At 33.3% G+C, this 25,028-nt stretch overlaps 1 protein-coding gene across 2 annotated transcripts in view; it reads left to right on the top strand.

Annotated features, from left to right (window-relative positions):
* The window catches only part of MNAT1 (MNAT1 component of CDK activating kinase), a 193,803-nt gene that overhangs the window by 115,805 nt on the left and 52,970 nt on the right, over positions 1 to 25,028 (top strand). For both annotated transcript variants that reach the window (XM_069465030.1, XM_069465032.1), the window contains one exon: positions 1,711 to 1,832. In XM_069465030.1, coding sequence (XP_069321131.1) covers positions 1,711 to 1,832 — 122 coding nt within the window. The remainder of the gene's footprint in view (positions 1 to 1,710; positions 1,833 to 25,028) is intronic.

Consider the following 25,028-nt stretch of genomic DNA (forward strand, 5'->3'; position numbering starts at 1 on the left):
CTTATTTCACTTAACATGATGTCTTCAGATTCATCCATGTTGTCATATATCAGAATTTCCTTTTTTTTTTTTTTAAGGCTGAATAATATTCCATTGTATATGTATTTTGTCTATTCATTCATCCCTTGATGGATACTGGAATGCTTCTATCTTTTGGTTATTGTAAATAATGCTGCTGTGAATATGCATAGGTGTACAAGTTATCTCTTTGAGACCTTGCTTTCATTTCTTTACGGTATATACCCAGCAGTAGAATTGCTGGGTTACATGGTAATTGTTTTTAATTTTTTGAGAACTCTCCATATTGTTTTCCACAGCAGCTACACCATTTTACATTTCCACCACTAGTGTGGAAGGGTTCACATTTCTCTATATCCTCACCAACATTTGTTATTTTTTGTTTTTTAAAAAATAGTAGCCATCTTAAATAGCCATGGATGTGCAGTGGTATGTCATTGTGGTTTTGATTTGCATTTCTCTAATGATGGTGATGTTGAGCATCTTTTCACATGCTTATTGGCCATTTGTATATTTTCTTTGGAGAAATGTCTGTTCAAGTCCTTTGCCCATTTTTGATGAAGTACTTTTGTGATTACATTGTCAGAGATGCCTATAACAATATGACTGTAAACTAACTAGGATGGTACTACATGAAACTGAGCTAGTTAAAGAGAAAAACCATGAGTTAGGTGCAGACATTGTCAATGGTTATTCCTCACTACTATAATTGTATTTTATCACTTTTTAGTTGTAACTTTTATTTTAAAAAATAAAACATTTAACATGTGTACTATGCATCCAACTTAGTAATTTAGGGTAAAAAAGGAAACTAAGGGATATAACAATAGTAAAAATATATAAATTAGAAAATGGAGGAATTGATAAGTACAAGAATGTTTTATAGAAAGGTATGAAATAGAGAAATTGATGAGAACTATACCAATAAAAATAACGGAACTAGGGTTAGAATAAGAAACCATGGACTATATAAAAAATAGTGATTTTTATAAATTAGAATTCTATGCCTGGACGTATGATAAATATGCAGTTCTCAGTGTAATGGTGTTACATGGCTTAGTGGTGTTTTATTTTGTATACTTGTGCTCAAATATGGTCTGTAGGTCCTTGTATTTTAGTTATCCAGCAGTTCTTTCTTCTCAGAAAAATGCCTAGATGTTTTAATTCATCTTATTTTTTAGCATAAAATTTTCTTATTTTATGTGTGTATATGATATGAAACAATACACATATGGTGAGTAAGTTTGTAAAGACTTAAGAGAATAGACATTTAGGTGGCAAAGCTTTGCACAGAATAATTTCATTAACTTTCTTCCCTAATTAGGGCTTCTAAAAAAACATAGATTACGAAAAATGTCAAAGCTGTTTAATGAAAACGGGAAAATGTGAGGATGGACTATGCTTATATATTTCTTGAGTTTTACCATTGACATGGAACAATTGTACTATTTAAAGCTGAATTTGAATTTAATAATGGATTTAGTTTTCCTCCTTTATATCATGTCTCAATGACTATATGTTAATTTTATGGCGTGGGTTTCAGTAATGTAATGCATTGTACCCATGGAACAGCAGAATTAATGGATAGTATTTTTAATGCAAAGAATTTAATCTATCTTTAAAATGATTACAAATAACTAGCAATATAAAAGTAATATCAAAAGGTATTAATTTCCTTCATTTTTCTAATAGGGCCAACATATTTCATTAGCACCTATTCACAAACTTGAAGAAGCTCTCTATGAATACCAACCACTGCAGATAGAGACATGTGGACCAAAAGTTCCTGAGTTTGAGATGCTAGGAAGACTTGGGTAAGTGTCCAAAAGAACTTCACATTGAGGAGCTGATATGTAGGACTTTGTTCTTGCTGTTTTTACCTGACACTGTGCATTTCTAGATTTTCAGTTTATAGAACTTTATTCTTCAAAAAAAAAAAAAAAAAGGACTGTGTTTAATACTAAGTTACGTTTTATTTAGTACATTAATTTTTCTGTGGACTTGTTAGGTTTCTCAAAATTGAAACTGGAATTTATTTTTTAAACCTATCCTTGGCAGCCATATTGGAGTGGCTGTTCATTTTCAGCTCACTATACACACACACACATATATATTTATATATATATATATATATATATATATATATATTTATATATATATATATATATTTATATATATATATATATATGTATTTTTTTTATAAAGAAACTGGGGCTTGATTTAGTCAGTAGTAAGCCAGTAAAAATGTGAGTTGGGCTCCTTGCCTTGAAAAAGGGTAGATTTCCTGTCTGCTGTCTACAGTGAAACTACATTTATAAGATATGAACTATGAAATATATTTTGTTGAAAGGTATAACGTAAGCCTGGCCCAGTGGTTCAACCATCATATCATATGCATCATTTTGGAAATCTGGGATGTGGCTTTTGTGAGTGATGGAGATGGTCATAGTCTTTCTCATGGGAGCAAGTGGGTATTTGTATACTTAAAAAGTGCATGCACTGGTGTTTTAATGTAAACTATTGAATGGAAGGCTGGTAAAGAAACTGCTGTTTCTCAACAGAAGAAAATAGCATAAAGAATATGAATGAAAAAAAATGGGTATAATGAAGCCAAGTAATTAAAAAGCAATGAAAAAAGGTCAAAGACCTTAACAGCAAAATAAAGAAAGATGAAACAAATAATAAAACTTACATGCATCTTCAAAACCAAAACCAAAATCTTGAACATGATGCATAGTATTTTACATGTGAACATAGGGGTCTAAGGTAAAGTTACTATTAAAGTGATATATATTATAGTTTAATACCTTAAGCCTAAATTTTCTTCAGTTCTATATTCTCCTAAAGTCCTATAACCACTAAGCATAAAGCCAATGGGATGTGGAACACAACCTAAAACCCCCTTTGAGGTAACATTTAAAATAATTGTCCTAAATGCTAAAATTGAAGCTTAAAGTGATAGACAATATTGTGTTTTATGATGTAAAAAGTTATACATGATGTAGACATGGATTTCTTATCTCCTACTGGGTTACAAAGAGCCAGAATTCTGTATCTTTAAAATAAATTTATTTTAAAATCTTTACTTTTAATGTCAGTGAAGATAAAATATTTAAAATAGTATTCCTCTGTTATAGGGTTTTGCATTTTCCAATAATTTTGTCAATAAAATTACATTTGAGAAATAATGGAAATGGCCATGCCTAGTAACAATTGCATTGTGAATTTCATAACATATGCACAAGTAAAATGTCTGACAACAGCAGTTCAAAGGACAGAAAGAGGGAAAAGTATGCTGTTGTAATGTTCTTACACTATATGTGAAGTGGTATTATGTTATCTCAAGATAGACTGTGATGAATTAAAGATGTTTGATATAAACCCTAGAGCAACTACTGAAAACATAAGAGAGAAAGAGAGCCAATAAGTCAACAGCAGAGAAAGTAATGGGATCATAAAAAAATTAATTTAATGAAAAGGAAAGCAGGAAAAAAGAGAGGGGAAAAAAAAGAAGAAAAGGGACAATTAGAAAACCAGTGACATGATGGTAGTTTTAATCTTAACCATATCAATAGTTAAATTAAATGTGAATTCTGTAAACCAGCACTGTCCAATAGAACTTTCTGTAAAGGTGAAAGTGTTCTGTCTGTGCTATCCAGTATGGTAGCCACTAGTCATATGTTTCTACTGATCACTAGAAATGTGCCTAGTGCAACTGAAGACTTGAATTTTAAATTTTATTCAATTTAAATTTAAATAGCCACTTGTGGCTCGCGGCAACCCTATCGGACAGCACAGATCTAAATCCTCCAAATAATAAGCAGAGATTGCCAGATTAGATTTAGAAAAGCAAGATTTATCATGTTTCTACAAGGACGTGGTATGATACAGGTATCTTAAAAGTTTCTTTGAGTTTCTTTGATCTATATTTTGTTGTTTTAATTTTTTAAATATCTCAACCATTATCACTTCAAAGATTTCTTTGTCCTCATTTTCTGTTTCCATTCTGGGGCTCTGGTTTCACATATATTAAACTTTTTTGTTATCCCAATTTTTTTTATTATGATAAAATGATATAGCATAAAATAACAAATTTTGAGTATACAATTCAGTGATATTAAGTGGTTCATACTGTTGTGCAACCATCACCACCATCCATCTCCAGAACTCTTTTCATCTTGTAAAACGAGTCTATATCCATTAAGCACTAACTCCCCATTGTCTCTTCCCCTCAGTGCCTAGAAATCAGGATTCCACTTTCTGTCTCTGATTGTGACTATTCTAAGTATCTCATATAAGTGGAATCATACAATATTTATCTTTTTCTTAATGGTTTATTTCACGTAGCATAATGTCCTCAAGGGTCATCCATGTTGTAGCATATGACAGGATTTTATTCCTTTATGGCTGAATAATATCATGTTATATGTGTATATTTGTTTATTCATCCCTCGGTGGACATTTGTGTTGCTTCTACCTCTTGGCTATTGTGAATAGTGCTGGTATGAACATGGGTGTGCAAATATTTCTTTGAGACTCTGCTTTCAATTCTTTTGGATATATACCCAGAAGTGGGCTTGCTGAATCATATGGTAGTTCTATTTTTAATTTTTTGAGGAAGCTCTATACTGTTTTCCACAGCAGCTGAACCATTTTACATTTCCAGGAACAGTGCATTAGGGTTCCAATTTCTCCACATTCTTACCAACACTTGTTATTTTCTGTTTGTTTTTTAAATAGTAGCCATCCTAACGGGTGTGAGGCGGGTATCTCATTGCAGTTTTGATTTGCTTTTTCCTAATGATTAGTGATGTTAAATATCTTTTCATGTGTTTGTTGGCCATTTGTATATCTTCTTTGGAGAAGTATCTATTCAAGCCCTTTGCTCATTTTTGAATTATTTGGGTTTTTTTGTTGTTGCATTTTAGGAGTTCTCTATATGTTTTGGATATTAATCTCTGCCATGGTCTGAATGTTTGTGTCTCCTCAATTCATATATTAAAACCTAATCCCCAATGTAAGGGAATTGAGAGTTGAGGCCTTTGCTAGGTGATAGGTCACGACAGTGGAACTCTCCTGATTAGGATTAGTGCTGTTATAAAAGAGACCCCAGAGAGCTTGTTTGCTCCTTCTACCATGTGAGGACCCAAGAGGAAGACACCATGTTTGAGAATGTGGATCTTTACCAGACACCAAATCTACTGGCAGCTTGATCTTCTACTTTCCAGCTTCCTGAACTGTGAGAAATAAATTTGTTGTTTACATGCTACCCAGTTTATGCTATTTTATTATAGCAGCTCAGATGGACTAAGATAATCCCTTATCAGGTATATGAGTTGTGAATATTTCCTCCCATTCTGTGTGCTGCTTTTTTACACTGGAGAATATAATTTGATGCACAAAATTTTAAATTTTCTTGAGGTCCAGTTTGTCTATTGTTTCTTTTGTTGCCTGTGCCATTGTTGTGATATCCAGGAAATCATTGCCAAATCTAATATCACAAAGCTTTTGCTTTATATTTTCCTCTAATAGTTTTGCAGTTTTAGGTCTTACATTTAAGTCAAGGATCCATTTTGATTTTTGTATATGGTGTTAGGTAACGTTCCAACTTCATTCTTTTGCATGTAGAGATCCAGTTTTGCCAGCACCATTTATTGAAAGAACTATCTTTTCTCTATTTAATTGTCTTGGCATCCTTGTCAAAAATCATTTGACCATATGTGCCAGCGTTTATTTCTATACTCCCTATTCTATTGGTCTCTATATATTTGTTTTTATGCAAGTACCAAACCATTTTCATAGCTTTGTAGTAATTTTGAAATCAGAAAGTGTGAATCCTCCAGCTTTGTTCTCCTTTTTTAGGATTGTTTTGGCTACTTGGGGTCACTTGAGATTTCATATGAATTTTAAAATAAGTTTTTTTATTTCTGTAAAATTACTGGATTTTTACAGAGATTACATTAAATCTGTAGATTGCTTTGCATAATACTGACATCTTAATAATATTAAGTCTTCCAATCAGTGATTGTGGGATGTCTTTCCATTTGTTTGTCTTCTCTAATTTCTTTGAGGATGTTTTGGACTTTTCATTGTAGAAGTCTTTTGCCTCCTTGGTTAGTTAATTCCTAAGTATTTTATTCTTTTTGATGCTATTATAAATGGAATTGTTTTCTGAATTTGCTTTTTATATTATTCATTATTAGTGTATAGGAATGGACAATTTTTTCATGTTGACTTTGTATCCTGCTACATTGCTGAATTTGTTTATTAGTTCTAACCATTTTTTTTGTGTGGAATCTTTAGGTTTTCTACATATAAGAGCATATCTTCTGGGAACAGATAATTTTACTTCTTTCTTTACAATCTGGATGACTCTTATTTCTTTTTCTTGCCTATTTACCCTAGCTATTATAGTATTTCCAATAGTATGTTGAACAGAAGTGGTTAAAGTAGGCATCCTTAGTTTGTTCCTGATCTTAAAGGAAAAGCTTTCTCTTTTTTTACCATTGACTATGATGTTTGCTGAGGGTTTTTCTTTATAGTTTTTATTATGTTGAGGTAGTTTCCTTCTATTCCTAGTTTGTTGAATGTTGCTTATCATGAAAGGTGGATGAATTTTGTCCGGTGCCTTTTCTGCATCAAATTGAGATGATCATATGATTTTTCCCATTTATTCTGTTAATGTGGTATATTATATTGATTGGTTTTCAAATATTGAACTGTCCTTGCATTCCAGGAGTAAATCCCATTTGGTCATGGTGAATCATTCTTTTAATATGCTGCTGAATTCAGTTTGCCAGTGTTTTGTTGAGGATTTTTGCATTAGTATTCATAAGGGATATTGGTCTGTAGTGTTTTCTCAGCTTTATTGAAGTATAACAGACAAATAAAAATTACATATATTCAAGGTGTACAGCATGGTATTTTGACATCCATATGTATTGTGAAATGATTACCACAGTCAAATTAGTTAACATATCCATCACATGATGTGGCTACTTTTTTTTATTATTATTATGACAATATTTAAGATATTCTCTCTTAGCAAATTTCACATATATGATGCATTAACTTTAAAACCATTAGGACTCCAGAACTTATACATCTTATAACTGCAAGTTTGTACCCTTTGAATGACATCTTCTCATTTTCCCCACAGCTCAACCCTTGATAACCATCATTTCACTCTCTGCCTCTTATTGTCTTATGGTGGGAGGAAGGTGGTTTCTTGCTTCTCCTGTTCTAACCTTAGTTTTATGAGGACCTGTATTCCTGAGCCTCAAGGTGGTGCTTTCTTAGTGTTCCTATCTCTTTTCCAGAGGCTAATAACTTGTATTTAATACTTCAGGATCCAGGTGGATTTCCTGGTCCCCCCCCCCCGCCAGAACCAAAGTCTGCCTTGTGTTGGTAGGGGTGGGGGATCTTGGGCACAGGGCTATTTCTTGCCTCTCCCCTAGATTTCTGCTTTTTACCAATGTGGGAGCCTAGGTCAGAGTGGGTTTTCTGCCTTTCCTCAGTGGTTGATGGCTTTTGCCTGTTTGAATGTAGGAGTGGGAAGTGGACAGGCAGTTTTCTACTCCTTCCCCAGTGGCACCCAGTCTTTGCTCTTCCCTAGTAGTGTACATCTCATTGGTTGTTTTTTTTTGTTGTTGTTTGTTTGTTTTGTTTTGTTTTTTAAGTAGTTCATTTCCTCTTGCATTTAGTGTTCAGTTATTGCTGATTTTATTGGATCTGTTCCATGGAATATCCTCTTCATCTTCCTCTTCTAATCTGCCATGGTGGTGGTGCTATTTGTATGTGTACATGAGGATTTAAGTTAACCCTATTAGAATTCTCTACAAAATAGATTTAGCCTGAATGACTGAATTTTTTATCTAGTAAATTATTAAATTGAATAAACTTGGGAAACACTTGTTTGGAGTCCTTCCTCCTGGACAACCATAGTATTTATACTTTTCCCAAGTTTTTCATACTAAAAATCTGATTTGAACTTAAAGGAGGGTGAGTTACCTTTTTTTTTTTGTTGTTGTTGTTGTTGTTGTTGTTGTGGTGGTGATGGTGGGGCTTTCATCAACTGTTAAATAATTAGAATATAGTTAGTTCCAGGATTCTAGAAGACATTTTTGTCTCTCTCAATGAAGACTGTACATATATTCTACATCTACAGAAGTTAAAAAGGCAAGTTATTCTGGTAGCCATCTATAGCTAAATAGTAGGGGAATTTCTAGATAATCAGTAGTGATATCAGAATTGCTGAAGAGACATCTATTTTTTTTTGTCCAGAAACTATTTATCTTCCAAAACAGAATGTATGTCATGCTTTCTTTCCCTTCAGCTTTCTACCCTGACAAAAGTATTAAATTCCATACAAAGAATTTTAGTTATTGGAGCCAGGATTAGTTCAAGCTTTGTCTCTGTTGGTATGTTGTGACCTTATGCTTAGGTATGTGCCAAAGTAAATCCTAAATTGAGTTCATATACTAGAAGTTCATTTTCTTTTCTGGAATTACTATATGAAGCTATCTGCTTTCTTATTGTTTTTCTTATTACTCTAGACCTAAAAATATATTTTTACCTAATGTAAGTATCAGACACACTTAGAGACTGAAGAAGTTATTTTGTAAAGTGACTTTTCAAAGAATGAAAAGGTATCCTCAAAAGTGCTTCTCTTGAGGTACAAAGAATACAAACTTCAGTTGACTAAAGCTATGATAGTTCCACATCCATCCTAAGGGTTATCCATGTCTTTGCTAGAAGATTACATCTAATAAGCTCCAGTTATCCTTTTACAGTGGCTTTCCCCCCACCCCCAGTTTTCTAGCTTCTACTCCTCTCTTGTTCCTTTACTTATTAAAACGAAATTCCCATTTTATATTTTCCTTCAGAGGGAATGTGTTTAATTTCTCTTGAGGCAAATAGAGAATAAATTACTTATCTCATTTCAATTTTCTAATATCTCCTTTGAAATCTGTATGTCATGATGAAGTTGAGTGGTATGATTTTTTTGTAGCTTCACCTTATTTATGCTAAAATGTGGATGCAGTCACTTTCTAAATAATTTTAATTATATATTTTTGGGAGTGGATGTCATAGGTCTTGAGAGGCATTAGTTTCAAAGGACTACATTTTTGTTCTTTTATACAACTTTAATAAGGACAAAATTAAAAGTACACTGCCCTTACATTTCTTGGTGGTTGTTATTGAGATCTTTTCTAAAGTTAAGCTTGAGAAATAGATGAAGAATGTATGGGAATTTCTCATTAACAGGGTATTATGAATATATAATTATAGTTCAAGTTGCACTGGTATTACTCTTCTGGTTTGCTCAAGGCAGTATGTAAACATGTTTTATTAATTCTGTGCCAATGGGAGCAAGCATTGAGAAAACTTAACTGCTAATTGAAATTCCCTAGACTATGGCCTTACTGGTTAGTTTAGGAAAGTCTCATTGATTCCAGAATGAAAATGTCTTTTTAATAATCAGCTGGCTTTCTAGTTAATATTTTACTGCCTTTCACCCAAAGGAGATTTATTTTCTTAACTGATACAAATTATGAGCATTTATGACAAAAGTTTATTCATCAATTTCAAATTATTAATCAAATTTAGCTACTGTTTTAAATAGATATAAGTGATTTATTCAATGTGAACTGTTCATTTGTGAATCTTTATAGAAATTTTTAAGGAAAGACTTGTTGGCAAAGTGCTGGGTAGATAAGTTTAATATTATTTTTATTTCTTCCATGTACTCTAGCAGATAAAGATAATGAAACTTCTGAATCTATTCCTAAAATTCTGTAAAATAACCAGTTGACATGTGAGAGTTATAAATAAGAAATTTAAAAATTGGTTTTAAACATTTATAATTTATATCAGCATGATTTTATAAGAATTTTGGCTTGGATCCTTTTTATGGCTTAATATAACATTTTCAAGAATGTTTATGAATAAATTTCCATGTTAAAATATTTGAATAGTGAAAATTCTAAATTACAAAATATTAAAAGTAGATATAAATTTGTCCATCCTGTCTAAGGTTTAAAGCAATCTTTTATACCAGCCTTGAAAATATTACATGATAAAATATTTAAGTAGCTTGATATATTATAAGAGTTATGGTTTTATTAAATACACTGCTAATTTATAGCTTATAAATTATATATAAATATTTATATGAATATATTTCTTTATAGTTTCTACATAAAGAAATTTCTATGTAAAATAATCATAATATAGCTAAACAAGAAAAGCAATAACTTTTCTAATATAGCATTTCAGAATGCCTGTCTCAGTTTTATAAGAATATCTATTATTTTTATTCTATGACTTTGTTTATTCTGTAAAATTTTAAAAGATGAAATATTATCTTTATATAAGATGTATAGTGTTCAATTTTTCTTATTTATGAATTTAAATGAAGCTATTTGTTACTATCATTCTCTAGAATGAAATTTTAATCTTCATTTCATGTTGAAGTTATGTGTATATTTCTTTGTTGTAGCAAAATGCACTTGTTCATTTCTGGCTTATGTTGACACAATTTACATAAGTTCTGTGCTATCTATCAGGAAGCCTTAAAAATGGATTTAAACTGTGATGGTTTAATATCTTAAGTCTTGAGATGATAGGATTATTTGGCTGTTATCACATGATTAGTAGTGAAAGAAATTGTGGTAGTTACAATAGTATTGAATTAACTCAGTTAACTGGAATCTGGTGGTAGTTAGAAGTTTTCTTGTTTGATCTCTATAAGCACCAATGAATTTTGTTTTCTTGTGTGGTTGTAGACTACGTTTGTAAAAAGCAGCTTACTGAGCAAAAGTTAACTATTACAAATTTGTTACTACAACTGGCAAAGCAATTGAAAGTGTTGATTGAGGAAAGAGAATAGGGTCCAGTCCACAACCATACAGGCACACCTTGTTTTATTGCACCCCACTTTATTGTGCATTGCAGATATTGTATTTTTTACAAATTTAAGGTTTGTGGCAACCCTGCATTGAGCAACTCTGTTGGGACCAGTGTTTCAACAGTATGTGCTTAATTCGTTTCTCAGTGTCACATTCTTGTAATTCTCACAATATTTCCAACATTTTCATTATTATTATATCTGTTATGATCTGTGATATGTGATCTTTGATGTTTCCAATGTAATTGTTTTGGAGTACCATGTACCGAATCCATATGAGAAAGTGAACTTAATTGATAAATGTTTTGTGTATTCTGCCTGCTCCACCAAACAGCTGTTCACTGAGATACAACAATATTGAAATTAGGCCAATTAACAACCCTAGAATGGCCTCCAAGTGTTCAAGTGAAAGGAAGAGTCACACATCTCTCACTTTAAATCAAAAACAAAAAATGATTAATTTTCATGAGGGAAGCATGTTGAAAGCCAAGCTAGCCTGAAAACTAGGCCAATTGTGCCAGTTAGCCAAGTTGTGAAGGCAAAGGAGAAGTCCTTGAAGGAAATTAAAAGTGCCACACATAAATGATAAGAAAGCAAAATAGTCTTATTGCTGATACAGAGAAAGTTTCAGTGGTCTGGATAGAAGATCAAACCAGCCACAACGTTCCCTTAAACCAAAGCCTAATCCACATCCTAAACCCTAACTCTCTTGAATTCCATGAAGACGAGAGGTGAGGAAGATGCAGAAGAAAATTTTAAAGGTAGCAGAGGTTGGTTCATGAAATTTATGGAAAGAAGTTATCTACATAGCTTAAAAGTACAAGGTAAAGCAGCAAGTACTGATGGAGAAGATGCAGCAAGTTATGCAGATCTGTCTAAGATCATTGATGAAAGTGGCTACACTAAACAACAGATTTTCAATGTAGATGAAACAGCCTTCTATTGGATGATGCCATCTAGGACTTTCATAGCCAGGGAGGAGAAGTCAATGCCTGGTGTCAAAGTCTCAAAGACAAGACTAACTCTCTTGTTAGGGGCTAATGCAACTGGTGACTTTAAGTTGAAGCCTGTGCTCATTGACTGTGCCAGAAATCCCAGGGCCCTTAAGAGTTATACTAAATCTACTCTGCCTGTGTTGTATAGACAAAATAACAAAGCCTGAGTGACAGAAGCTTTGTTTATAGCATAGTTTGCTGAATATTTTAAGCCCACTATTGAGACCTATTGCTCAGGAAAAAAGATTCCTTTCATCTTGTCACCCAAGAGCTCTCTGATGGAGATGTACAAGGAGATAAATGTTGTTTTCATGTCTGTCGGCTAACACAACATCCATTCTGTAGCTCATGGATCAAGGAGTAATTTTGACTTTCAGGTAATTTTATTTAAGTAATATATTTTGTGAGGTTATTGCTGCCATAGATAGTGGTTTTCCGATAAATCTAGGCAAAGTATTAATAAATTGACAACCTTTTGGAAAGGATTCACCAATCTAGATGCCATTTCGAACATTTGTGATTTATGGAAGATGGTCAAAACAGGAACATTAACAGGAGTTTGGAAGAGGTTAATTTCATCCCCCATGGGGGGGATATTGAGGGGTTCAAAACTTTAGTGGAGGAGGTAACTTCAAAGGCAGTGTGACTAGCAAGAGAACTAGAATTAGAAGTGGAGCCTGAAGACGTGATGAATTGCTGCAATCTCTTGATATAATTTTAACGAATGAGGAGTTCTTTCTTATGGTTGAGCAAAGAAAGTGATTTCTTGGAATGGAATCTACTGCTGGCAAAGATGCTGTGAACACTGTTAAAGTGACAACAAAGGATTTAGGATACTACACTACATAAATTTAGCTGATAAAGCAGTGGCAGTATTTGAGAAGATTGACTCCAATTTTGAAAGAAATTCTATGGGTAAAATGCTATAAGAGAGCATCACATGCTGCAAGAAAATCTTTTGTGAAAGGAAGAATCAATTGATGTGGCAAACTTCATTGTTGTCTTGTTTTATGAAATTGCCACAGCCATCCCAACTTTCAATAAGCACCACCCTCGTAAGTCAGCAGCCATCAACATCCAGGAAAGACTCTTTACCAGCAAAAGATTACAACTTGCTATAGGCTCAGATGATTGTTAGCATTTCTTATTAACTTACAGCCGACTTATTTGGGTTCTTAATTACATCCACAAAATCTCTTTTGCTATATAATGTAATCACAGGAGTGAAATTTAATGATAACATATTCCTGGTTCTGCTTATACCAAGGAGTAGGAATTATGCAAGACGTGAACATGAGGAGATGGAGTCTTGGGGGCCATGTCAGAACTCTGCCTCCTACAGATGTGGTAGGACTCCCTTGTTACTTATCTTTTTCAAAATATTCTAAGCACTTTTATACTTTTATTCTTTGAAGTAAACTTTGTTGGAAAAAGCAACAAAGCACCCTATAATTGTTTCAAGTTTTGTGTGCATTTGAAAATTGTCATAATATAATATTATAAAATAAATAATCAAAACAAACCAAAAGCCACCAGCAATTTAAGACAGTTACACCTGCTAGCCCCTAGATAATAACCAAGCACCAATTCTTTGGATTTTATTTATAATTTTTGAAAATTTATAAACTGATTAGAAATGAATGGGCATTTTAATTATATTTAGTTTTCATATATCTCACACATTTTTAGAAATTAATCTTCATTATTTCCTACTTTTGATGTTGTGATAAAATTTTTTTCATCACGCTTTCTGACTGGTCCTTGGTGATATATATGAGAGCTATTAAATCTATTTTTATTTTGTATCTAACCACTTTACTGAATAATAATAGTTTTAATACATATTATAGTTTTATTCAGTGAATATCTGAGGTTTTATGTGGGAGTCAGTCATCTGAAAAAATGAATTTTTCTTTTAAGTGCTATATTTCTGACTTTAGGTTCATATTTTATCATATCTGGCTATAACTTTTAGAACTGCTAGACCTAGCATTATATAATTCTGATAACTGCAGTTTCTTTCTGATTTTTTTCATGACAGCCTCAAGTGTTTCATCATTAAGTATCATGTTGCTGTTTTAGTGCTTTTTCTTATCATGTAGAAGAATTTTTAAATCATACTGAAGAGATTTGTATCCTTAATAGATATTAAATCTTTTATTCATTACATTTAATTTTTATTGAATGCATTTTTGTATCTATTGATATACTTGTTCAACTTATTGATTGTTATATTATTTTAAATTTTTTTTCAGTACCAAATACTGAATTCAGTACCAAATTCCTTGATGGCTAAATATTTAGGAAAGGCAGAATTTCAGTTAGAAGTGATTTAGAACTGCAAGTTCAGAAAATTTCTTTTAAATGAATCAGTTCAGGTTTCTATCAGTGAAAAAGAATTGAAGCCAATCTATAATACTTTAAAATTATTACCACTTAAGAAATTTGGATTTGTTTAATCAGCTTTATTCAAATATAATTCATATACAGTAAATTACCTATTTTAATGGTACATTTCAATGAGTTTTAAGAACTATGTACAATTTGTAACCATCATCACAATCATGTTATAGAATATTTCTGTCATCTGCTATCACTGTGATTGTGCTTTTTTCTGAAAATAAATTAGAATTTTTAATGTAATATTACTTGTATTCTGTAATTTTCATGAGAGAATGTGATCTTTTGTATACAGTTTTTTGATCAGAGTCTTTACCTATTGACTTATACACAGATTGCCTAAGAATGAAGGAAAGGTGTTTGTTTTATTTTTTGTTTTGTTTTGTTTTTAAATCTGCCCATTTAAGTTTATGTGTTAGTTTTACAAAAAGTCTTGGGGTATTAGAAAATAGAAGAATATGGAAAAATACAAAAGTCACGAAAAAGACTGCAGTATGTATATGTATAGAATATATAATTTATATTTACTTGGTTTAATTATGAAAGTTGTACTAAATTAACTTTTTTTTTTTGCTGGCCATGACAGCAAAATGTCTTTAGTATCTGTTTTTGTTGGCATTTAAATTGGAAATCAACTAACACATCTAACATGAACGCTTGTGCTTAAAGTTCTAGTCTGGCTCTAGTCTGGTAAGTTTTAAATGTTTTTTATGCAATCATGGAAAAAAATATGTTTCTGCTTGAAGCAGTTGTCAAACAAGCTTCTTTCATCAACAGTCAGACACAGGGCAGCTGAATAAGGCTGTTTAGTCTAGAGTAAATGCTCACGAGATTACAAGGTCACTGAGGAAATGTAATTACACAGTTGGTTCCAGAATAGTTTTTTGTAGTGAGGACTTTAAGAGTATTAAATTATAATATTAATTAAAAATATACAAAATGAGATGTATTCTAAAATTAATCTCAGGAAGCAGCACTAAATAAACTAAATTATTACAGTAAAATATAGTTTTAGTTCATATTTTTATAGGACCTTAAAAAAGCAAGTTAAATTTATTATTAGAATTTGGTTATTTGTCCCACTCACTGTAGAATTCAGTAGACTCTATAGACCCAACATATAATTGTCTCCATTGGGAAATGAAACCTCATGGTGTTTAGTTCAAGTTAACTGAGAAAAAAATTGATTTTTCTAGCAGTTTCTTTACTTTTGTTATTCATTAGGTTATTATGCAGGAAATGTTTATGAAGCATCTACTGTGTGCCAGTTACTTTTCTAGTGCTCAGAAAATAGCAGTAAGGGAAACAGAAGAAAATGCCTACTATCATCAAGCTTACATTCTGCTGGGGTAAAACTAACAATAAAAATACATTATTGACTATGTTAGATGCTGTATTAACCAGGGTTTTCCAGAGAAGCAGAACTAGTAGGACATATATATAAGAGGAGCTTTATTGTGGGAATTGGCTTGTATGATTATGGAGGCCAAAAAGTCCCATGATATACTGTCTGCAAGCTGGGAAACCAGGAAAGCTGGTGGTATAATTCAGTCTGAGTCTGAAAGTCTGAGAACTAGGGGAGCCAGTGATGTAACTCTCTGCTTGAGGTTGAAGGCCCGAGAGTGGGGAGTATGGGGTAAGGTGGTGGGATAAAGGGGGTACAAGTACCCAAGTCTGAAGGCCTGAGAACCTGGAGTTATGATGTCCAAGGGCAGGAGAAGATGAATGTTCCAGTTCTAGAAGAAAGAATGAATTTACCCTTCCTTTGCCTTTTTGTTCTATTCAGGCTCTCAGCCAGATTGGATGATGCCCACCCCCATTGATGAGAGTGGATCTTCTTTACTCAGACTACTGATTTAGATGCTAATCTCTTCTGGAAACATCCTCATAAACATACCCAGAAATGATGTTTTACGAGCTATATGGGCATCCCTTAGCACAGTCAAATTGACTCATAAAATTAACCATCACAGATGATAATTAGTACTTTGAAGACAGGATAAAGGATAAAAATGGATAGTGATTGGAGTAGGATGCCATATTTTAGATAGTTAGTGATGGAATCTTTTGTAAGATGGCATTTTAGCAGGGACATGAATTAGGCAAAGAAATAAATCATGTGATATCCTGGAGTCAGAAGAAACTGTGAGTGCAAAGGCCCTGAGATGGGAATGTGTGTGAGGAAGAGAAAGGAGTCCAGTGTATCTGGAGCTGTAGTGAATATGGGGAATGATAGGAAAAGAAGTCAGAAAAGTAGCAGGTTTTTATGTAAGGGGGCAGGCTGGACCTAGTTAGATGATACAGGGCATTTTAGACTATGGTCAAGACTTGTGCTTTTACTTTGAAGGAGATGGGAAATCATAGGAGAATTTTGAACAGAGGTGTGCCAGGATATGACTTACAGCTAGAAAGGTCTATCATAGAACAGTTGATGTGGGGAGGGAGTGGGGAGGGGACAAGGGTGAATGCAAGAAAACTTGCAGTAGTCCTTATTAAGATGGTAGTGACTTGTCCTACCATGGTAGCAATATAGTTGGTAAGAAAGGGGTCCGATTATTTATATAATTTTGAAAGCACAGACAAAAGAATTTTTTTTTTTTTTTTTTGAGACAGAGTCTCACTCTGTTGCCCGGGCTACAGTGAGTGCCGTGGCGTCAGTCTAGCTCACAGCAACCTCAAACTCCTGGGCTTAAGCGATTCTACTGCCTCAGCTTCCCGAGTAGCTGGGACTACAGGCATGCGCCACCATGCCCGGCTAATTTTTTCTATATATATATTTTGGTTGTCCATATAATTTCTTTCTATTTTTAGTAGAGACGGGGTCTCACTCTTGCTCAGGCTGGTCTCGAACTCCTGACCTCGAGTGATCCACCCGCCTCGGCCTCCCAGAGTGCTAGGATTACAGGCGCCCGGCTGACAAAAGAATTTTTGATGAATTGTTTATAGGAGGTGTGAAAAAGAAAGCATGACTTCTAAGATTTTTCTGTGAGCAACTAGTTGCTACCAAGGTTTTATCTGAACAACAAAGCTGCAGACAATAAGGGATTGTATTGTCTGTATAGATTTTTTAAAATAATAAAACCAAGTAAAAGTCTAAAATGAACATGTACTAACAATTCTAAACAATGTTGGTTTTCAAATACTTGTTTCTGAAAAAATCTTTTGTTGGTCCAAGTTCAGTTGTTGTTACTTTTGAATTTAATAGTATATATATAAGCTTCCAATCAGCACTTCTTCATTTCTTGTTCTTTAATAACATTGTATTATATACAGAAGTTAATTCAGAGAACTCTGTTTTATAGTCATCTCCAGGCTCCTCCTCTCCTCTCCCAACATCAGCTACATTTAGCCTCACTCAAGTAAGTTTGTAAGGTTTTGGAATTCTTCAAGCTTTTTTCTGGCAAAATTTCTATTTCTGACTCTCCTGTGGTACTACATATTCCTGACTTTAAATAGTAGCTTTGAAGTAAACAGTGATAGCACAGTGATTGTAAAGATGAAGAAACAGAACTTAAATTCTTGGAACTTTTGTTTTTAGTTTTGCAACTGTGGGGACATTTGAAAATTGCTAGAATCAATACTAAAGAAACAAAGGTATGAATGATATTGCAATTTCTGGAATTTATTGTGAAATAGAAATTTTATTATACTCTGCCAAACTCATCCTTAACAGCAAGATATTTCCTAGTTATTTGGATATCTGTTTCTTCATGAAACAAAATTTTGAAATTAAAATTAACAAAAAGTATCCTTCAATTGACTATGAGCAAAGATAAATTGACAAATCTGACTATAACATTATTAAACAGGAATATGCAAAAAAGATCAATTTTAATGACCTCATTTACAAATTTGCAGAAGTCAAAGCTCAAAACAGAAATTATAATGTGACAGTCCATGCATACTTATAAATGTTTCCCTGTTTTAAAAAAAATAAATTTATATAATAGGCATTTTAACCTGTTACTCTTTTCTTCTTTCATGATGTAAATTTTATTTTATTTTACATTTAAAATTTTTTATTGGCATGATTTTGTATACAAAGTTCTGTAAAAGAAAAATCTTACTATCTGTGTTTTATTACATTGTTATTTTTATTTTTTATTTTATTTTATTTTATTTTATTTTTTGAGACAAAGTCTTGCTCTGTTGCCTGGACTACAGTGCAGTGGTGTCATCATAGCTCACTGCAACCTCAAACTCCTAGGTTCAAATGATCCACCTTCCTCAGCCTCCTGACTAGCTGGGACTACAGGTGTGCACCACCATGCCTGGCTAATTTTTCTATGTTTTGTAGAGATAGTATCTCTCTATGTTGCTCAGGCTGGTCTTGAACTCCTGACCTCAAGCAATCCTCCCACCTCGGCCTCCCAAAGTGCTGGGATTACAGGCACGAGCCACCACACCCAGCCCAATTTCATGATTATTACAGAAAATGGTTTTGTTGTATAGAGAAGCATACGTGGTAAAAAATGATCTGCTCTGGCTATCTAACATGCTAAGTATGCAGCTGCCTAATAGAGTTAGCTCTGAGGATGGCATCTGTATTGTAGGTAGCTCATGTGTTGACCAAAATAACTTCTCAATTTAGTCATAAAAATAAATTCTCCATCATGTTTGGTCACATTATTTTAAGAGGGATGTGGAGATTTAGATTTTTTAAAAAAGAATAACAAACATAAGTAATGGTCATAAATTAGATCCTATATAGAAGGTTAAAAGGAGGGGCCCAAACTGACCATGAAAGGTGTAGGGGCTACCTCCTCCCCCTGTTCTGTCGGGGAGGGGGTAGCCATTATTTGTCTCAGCCTGGGGCTCCCCTCTGGTTTCCTATTTGCAGTTACTTGAATAAAAAAAAATATCTTTTTCTGGGGGGAAAAAAAAAAAGAATTGTGATTATTGAAACCGGAAAACAAATGACTGTTTTGGGAAGGCAGAGTGAACGTGAGTAGCTAATCATATTTTAGTTTATGAAGGATTTTTGAAAGAAATACTGTTTTGGGAAGGAAAATTACCAATAAGATGGTAAAATATGGATCATATGACCTGCCAGGGTTGGCTCTTCATTCTGAAATATTTCAGGATGGGAGAAGATGCTGATTGGTTCTATGTAGCTTTGATATTTATTTGCCTGAGAGCAAGGTGCTATTTTAGGTAATTTTTCAAAGCCCGTTGCCATTCTTGGATTCTGCATGTCTCAGTATAACATTTTTGACCCTGCCCAGCTTCTAAATCTTAGCTTTTTGTCTTACTATTTATCTCTGTAGTTCTAAATAACAAAATTATACTGCAGTTCTCTGATTTCCAGTTTTATATCTGTCTTTTGATTTCCTAGTGTAAGAGGTGAAGATTTTTCCCTTTAAAACCTCTTCCCAACCCTTATTTCACTTGCCCTATTATCTTCCAATACATTATATTACGTTTTTTAAATTTCAATATTTATTATTTCAATAGTAAATATGTAAATTTTATTTTCAGTTGAGCCACATATTATACAATGGTTGTGTTTCTTAGATTTCCCACAATGAATGATTGCCTTGTTTTTTATCTTCACATTTTTCCTTTGGCTTTAATCAGCATCTTGTCCACCTTATCAAACCCTAATATCTTATCATAACTAGGGGTAATGAATATGAGAACAAAATAGAATCTCACCATTGGTTATGTTCTACTTTGTTTCAACCTTCTTATGCAGTGTAAATGGCACATCCACGCTTCTTTTGTTAATAGTTTATAATCTCCTGTTCTCGTATTTGCCTTGTGTTAAAGGCATGCAGCGCAGGTGCTTTGCTAATTTGTGATGAGTTTGTGGAATTGCTACTTTCTAAATGTTTTAAAAATATTCTGCCAAGGAATGATTAGCTTTCTTTAGATTTAGAGAAAATTCAGTCAACTTTTAGATCTCTTGCCTTGAATTTTACCTCAAAACTTAATTTAGAGAAAATTGAAAATAAAGGAGGCAGAAGCAATAGTATTCTTTCAGTCCTGTTTACTTCATTCTCCTGTTCCCACTTCTGCATCCCAGAGAGGGAGAAGAAGGAATATGCAATGCCTTGGGTTTGCTAGTGAGAGACAGGAGTCTTCCCAGGTGTAAAACGTATTTGGACAGTTCTTGTCTTCCAGTAACTGAGTCAACAGCAGAAGGATATTTCTTGGAGCTCTGTGGTAACTTTTTGATGAAGCTGCCATTCCTCCTTAGGAAGGCTTAGTTGTTACCTTTAGCCTCTCATTTGGTTGACATGTGTAGCCTGATGGTGGCTCTGTCACTTCCATCTGTTTCATGAGCTTGCTTCCTGGTCTTGGCTTTGAAAGGTGATTTTTGTGTATTTGTTACAAATAATTTATCCAGTATCATCTTAACCCTCAACTTTAATGTTTAAAAATGACATATTAAGGGGCTATGTTATTAGTGTTTCCAGATTGTAGATTCTATCTGGTTTTTTAAAAAATAGAATAAAATAGAAAGTAAACCAGCCAAGGGCATTATACTTAGAAAATGTAAGTATTGATTGGTTTGTAAAAATTTTCTTTTAATTATATGCGTGTGTATATACACATTTGAAATGGGTTTTTGTGTAAAGTGTATTGCTAATTATGGTAAGAAAAGCTTGAAAAATGATGCCTTAACACACAGCAACAGTAGAAATCACCATTCAAATTATTTCTAAAGTCTAGAGAACATACTTTTAAGGTCTAAGGGAAATTATATATGAGTATAGATGGCTCAGGCAAATGGAGTTCTCTGAGTTTCTTCCATCATAAGGTTGGTACAGTGTTATAATGCTTCATGGAATTTTCAGTTTCTAACCCTCATTTTACCCTCATTTTAGTCATCCCTATTCATTATTTAGGTCCAATGAACCATTTTTATTTTTTTATAATTTTGTTATTTTATGAATTAGCAAATAGTGGAAAACAACTTTATTAGAAAATTAAATAGAAATTTAAACTTAGCACAAATTTTTATCCCGTATGTTCTTGGTTAGAAGGTGTACCCAAAATTGGCAGTGTCCTTTGAATACAACTAACCACTGATCAGTAGTCATGCATGAACCTAAGAACATATGCAATTTATATTGAGTCTAGATTTCAAACACATCTCTAATAGATTTGAACTTGTCATTACTTATGGTTCCTCTTACATTTGTATCATCAAAATGCAATTTGGATTCAGAATTTCAAATACATCAATAAGTTCAAGCTTACTATTATTTCTTATTATTCTTTGTTTCCATTTTCAAAATTCAGTGCTTTTGAAAACTTTGTTGGTTTATAATTTTTTTCAAGAGAGGACCACCATCTCTTTTGTTTCATAATTACGAAAGATTCTCATTTTTAGATTTATGAACACCAGTTGGAAAGATCAATCTAGCTAATTGTTCATTTTTAAATCATTTTCTCCCTTCCAAATACCTTTATGTAGACACTTGCCTATAGCATTTGTCCACTTAAAAACAGTATCCAGTAAATTATGTTGCACAAACCATAAAAGATGAAAGAATGTTGACACACATTCTTCTAGCATAATGTATGGTCAAGGTTCTTGTCCCAAATATTGTAGAATGAAATCCATCCTGTTTAGTTACTAACTGGATGAGAATACATTTCCTTTTGTCCTTAAAAATATACACTTTAGTGAATCCAAATGGGCATGAAGGATCTGCTTTGGGATGATGAAAATGTGCTGAATTTGCGTTTTAGTGGTGGTTGTACAATGCTGTAAATTTACTAAAAATCATTTAATTGTGCACTTAAGAATTTATTGGCAGCTTACTGATTTTGGGGTTTGGGAAGATTAACTGAGGATATCATTATCTGAGATTTTACCTTATATGATCATTTTTATCATCACAATTAGTCTAGGGGGCGACTTTCTGCATCTTTGCATTCTTATGATTCATCTAATAATCGTGAAATGCCTTTCTTTATCTTTTTTTCCTTTGCTATTATGGACTGATAGCAAGAATTCTGAATTTTAAATGTGTCCTTTGAAAGCTTAAAAAAAGTTTAAAAAATGGTGTTCCCAAATTTCTTTCATACCCTCTTAAAAATGATGCAATAATTTGGGCAAAAATTTAGTAAGAAAATTGAGGGTTAATATAGTACAGCGTTTCCCAAAAGTTGCCATAAACATAGGGAAAATGGGAAATTGTAGCTAAATGTAGCTTTATTTATAAAATATTCATTATAAAATTTTACAAAAATTTTCCTTTGTATGGAGAATTTTGGGACACTCTGTAGTTGTGATTTATTTAACAATTACATCATCCTTTGAATGATTCCATTATCTTTTTTTTTTTTTTTTTGAGACAGAGTCTCACTCTGTTGCCCAGGCTAGAGTGAGTGCCGTGGCATCAGCCTAGCTCACAGCAACCTCAAACTCCCGAGCTCAAGGGATCCTCCTGTCTCAGCCTCCCGAGTAGTTGGGACTACAGGCATGCACCACCATGCCCGGCTAATTTTTTCTATATATATTTTTAGCTGTCCATATAATTTCTTTCTATTTTTAGTAGAGATGGGGTCTCGCTCTTGCTCAGGCTGGTCTCGAACTCCTGAGCTCAAACGATCCGCCCACCTCGGCCTCCCAGAGTGCTAGGATTACAGGCGTGAGCCACCGCGCCCGGCCGATTCCATTATCTTTTGTTTCTTATTTTAGTTTTTGCTAGCATTGTGGGGGATAATTAAGATAATTCCTAGTATAATAAAGCAATAACACGTTTCAAGCTATAGCAAAAATAAAATCACTAAGTCCTCATAATATTTCTTAAATTCATAAAAGGGTCCAGTGGGCCTATATAGTAATTTAAGATAGAATGAATTTCATTCTATTTTAAGCAGCTTTACTGAGCTAAAAGTGATAGAACAATAAGCACGTATATTTAAATGCGCATATCTAAAGTGCACAGTTTGATGAGCTTTTGCATATGTATACATTTGTAAAACCATCATCACCTAATCAAGGTAATGAACATATCCATCACCCCCCAAAATTTCCTGGTGTCACTTTGTAATTTTTTCTTCCCATGTCAGTTTCCCACCAAGAAACCACTCATGTGCTTTCTGTGACTATAGATTAGTTTGCATTTTTTAGAATTTTATATAAATGGAACCATACAAGATGTGTTCTTTTTGTTTGGCTTCTTTCACTCAAAGTAATTACTTTGAGATATGTCCATGTTGTTGTGTGTTTCAGTGGTTCATTTCTTTTTATTGTTCCATTGTATGCATGTACCCCATTTTCTTTATTTATTCATTTACCTGTTAATGGATATTTGGGTTGTTTCTAGTTTTTTCCAGTTTTGGGCTCTTAAAATGAAGCTGATACAAGCATTCATATACCACTTTTTGTATGCATATATGCTTTGTTTGTTCTTGGGTAAATACCTAGGAGTAGAATGACAGTATCATATGTAGCTATATGTTTAAGTTTTTTTAAAAAAAATCACACTGTTTTCCAAAAAGTTTATACCATTTTACACTGCAGCCATTGCGTATGAGAGTTCCAGTTGCCCCACATCCTCATCAGTACTTGGTATAGTCAGTTTTTAAAATTTTAGCCATCCTAATAGATGTGTAGTGATACATTGTTTTAATATTTATTTCCTTAATGATTAATGATGTTGAGAATCCTTTCATGTACTTATTTGCCACCTATGTCTCTTCTTTGTTGGTTGTCCAAATCTTCTGTCCATTTCTTTATTGGGTTTTTTGTTTTCTTACTGAGTTATGAGAGCTTTTTATATATTCTGGATTCAAGTTTTTTGTCAGATAGGTGGTTTACAAGTGTATTCTCCCAATCTGTGGCTTTTCTTTTCAATTTCATAACAATATCTTTAGAAGAGCAGAAGTTTTAATTTTGATGAAGTCAAATTTATCAATTTTTTAATGGATCACTCTTTAGCTGTTATTATCTATGAAATTTTTGCCTAACCCAAGGTCAAAATAGGTTCTCATATGTCTTCTTCTAGAAATCTTATGTTTTAGGGTTGGGTTTAACATCATTTAGGTCTGTGATCCATTTGTATTTCACTTTTGTATATGGTAAAATGTATGGGTTTATTTTAATAGCATAGGGATATTGAGTTGTTTCTTTGCCATTTGTTGAATATTGTTCTTTCTTCACTGTATTGCCTTTTTACCATTACCAAAAATCAGTTCTTTATATATGTGTAGATCTACGTCTCAACTCTCTTCTGTTCTGTTAATTTGTTTGTTGATCTTGCTACCAAAACTATTATATTGTCTTGATTACTGTAAGTCTGAACATCAGCCTTCCAGCTTATTGTTTTCCTTAAAAATTTTGAGGCCGGGCGCGGTGGCTCACGTCTGTAATCCTAGCACTCTGGGAGGCCGAGGCGGGTGGATCGCTCAAGGTCAGGAGTTCGAGACCAGCCTGAACAAGAGCGAGACCCCGTCTCTACTAAAAATAGAAAAAAATAATATGGACAACTAAAAATATATATATAGAAAAAATTAGCCGGGCATAGTGGCGCATGCCTGTAGTCCCAGCTACTCGGGAGGCTGAGGCAGGAGGATCGCTTGAGCCCAGGAGTTTGAGGTTGCTGTGAGCTAGGCTGACGCCATGGCACTCACTCTAGCCTGGGCAACAAAGTGAGACTCTGTCTCAAAAAAAAAAAAAAAAAAAAATTTTTGAACTCTTCTAGGTTCTTTGCATTTCCATGTATTATACATTTCACGATCAGCGT

This window comes from Eulemur rufifrons, chromosome 2, assembly GCF_041146395.1.
Source record: "Eulemur rufifrons isolate Redbay chromosome 2, OSU_ERuf_1, whole genome shotgun sequence".
Taxonomy (NCBI): Eukaryota; Metazoa; Chordata; class Mammalia; order Primates; family Lemuridae; genus Eulemur; species Eulemur rufifrons.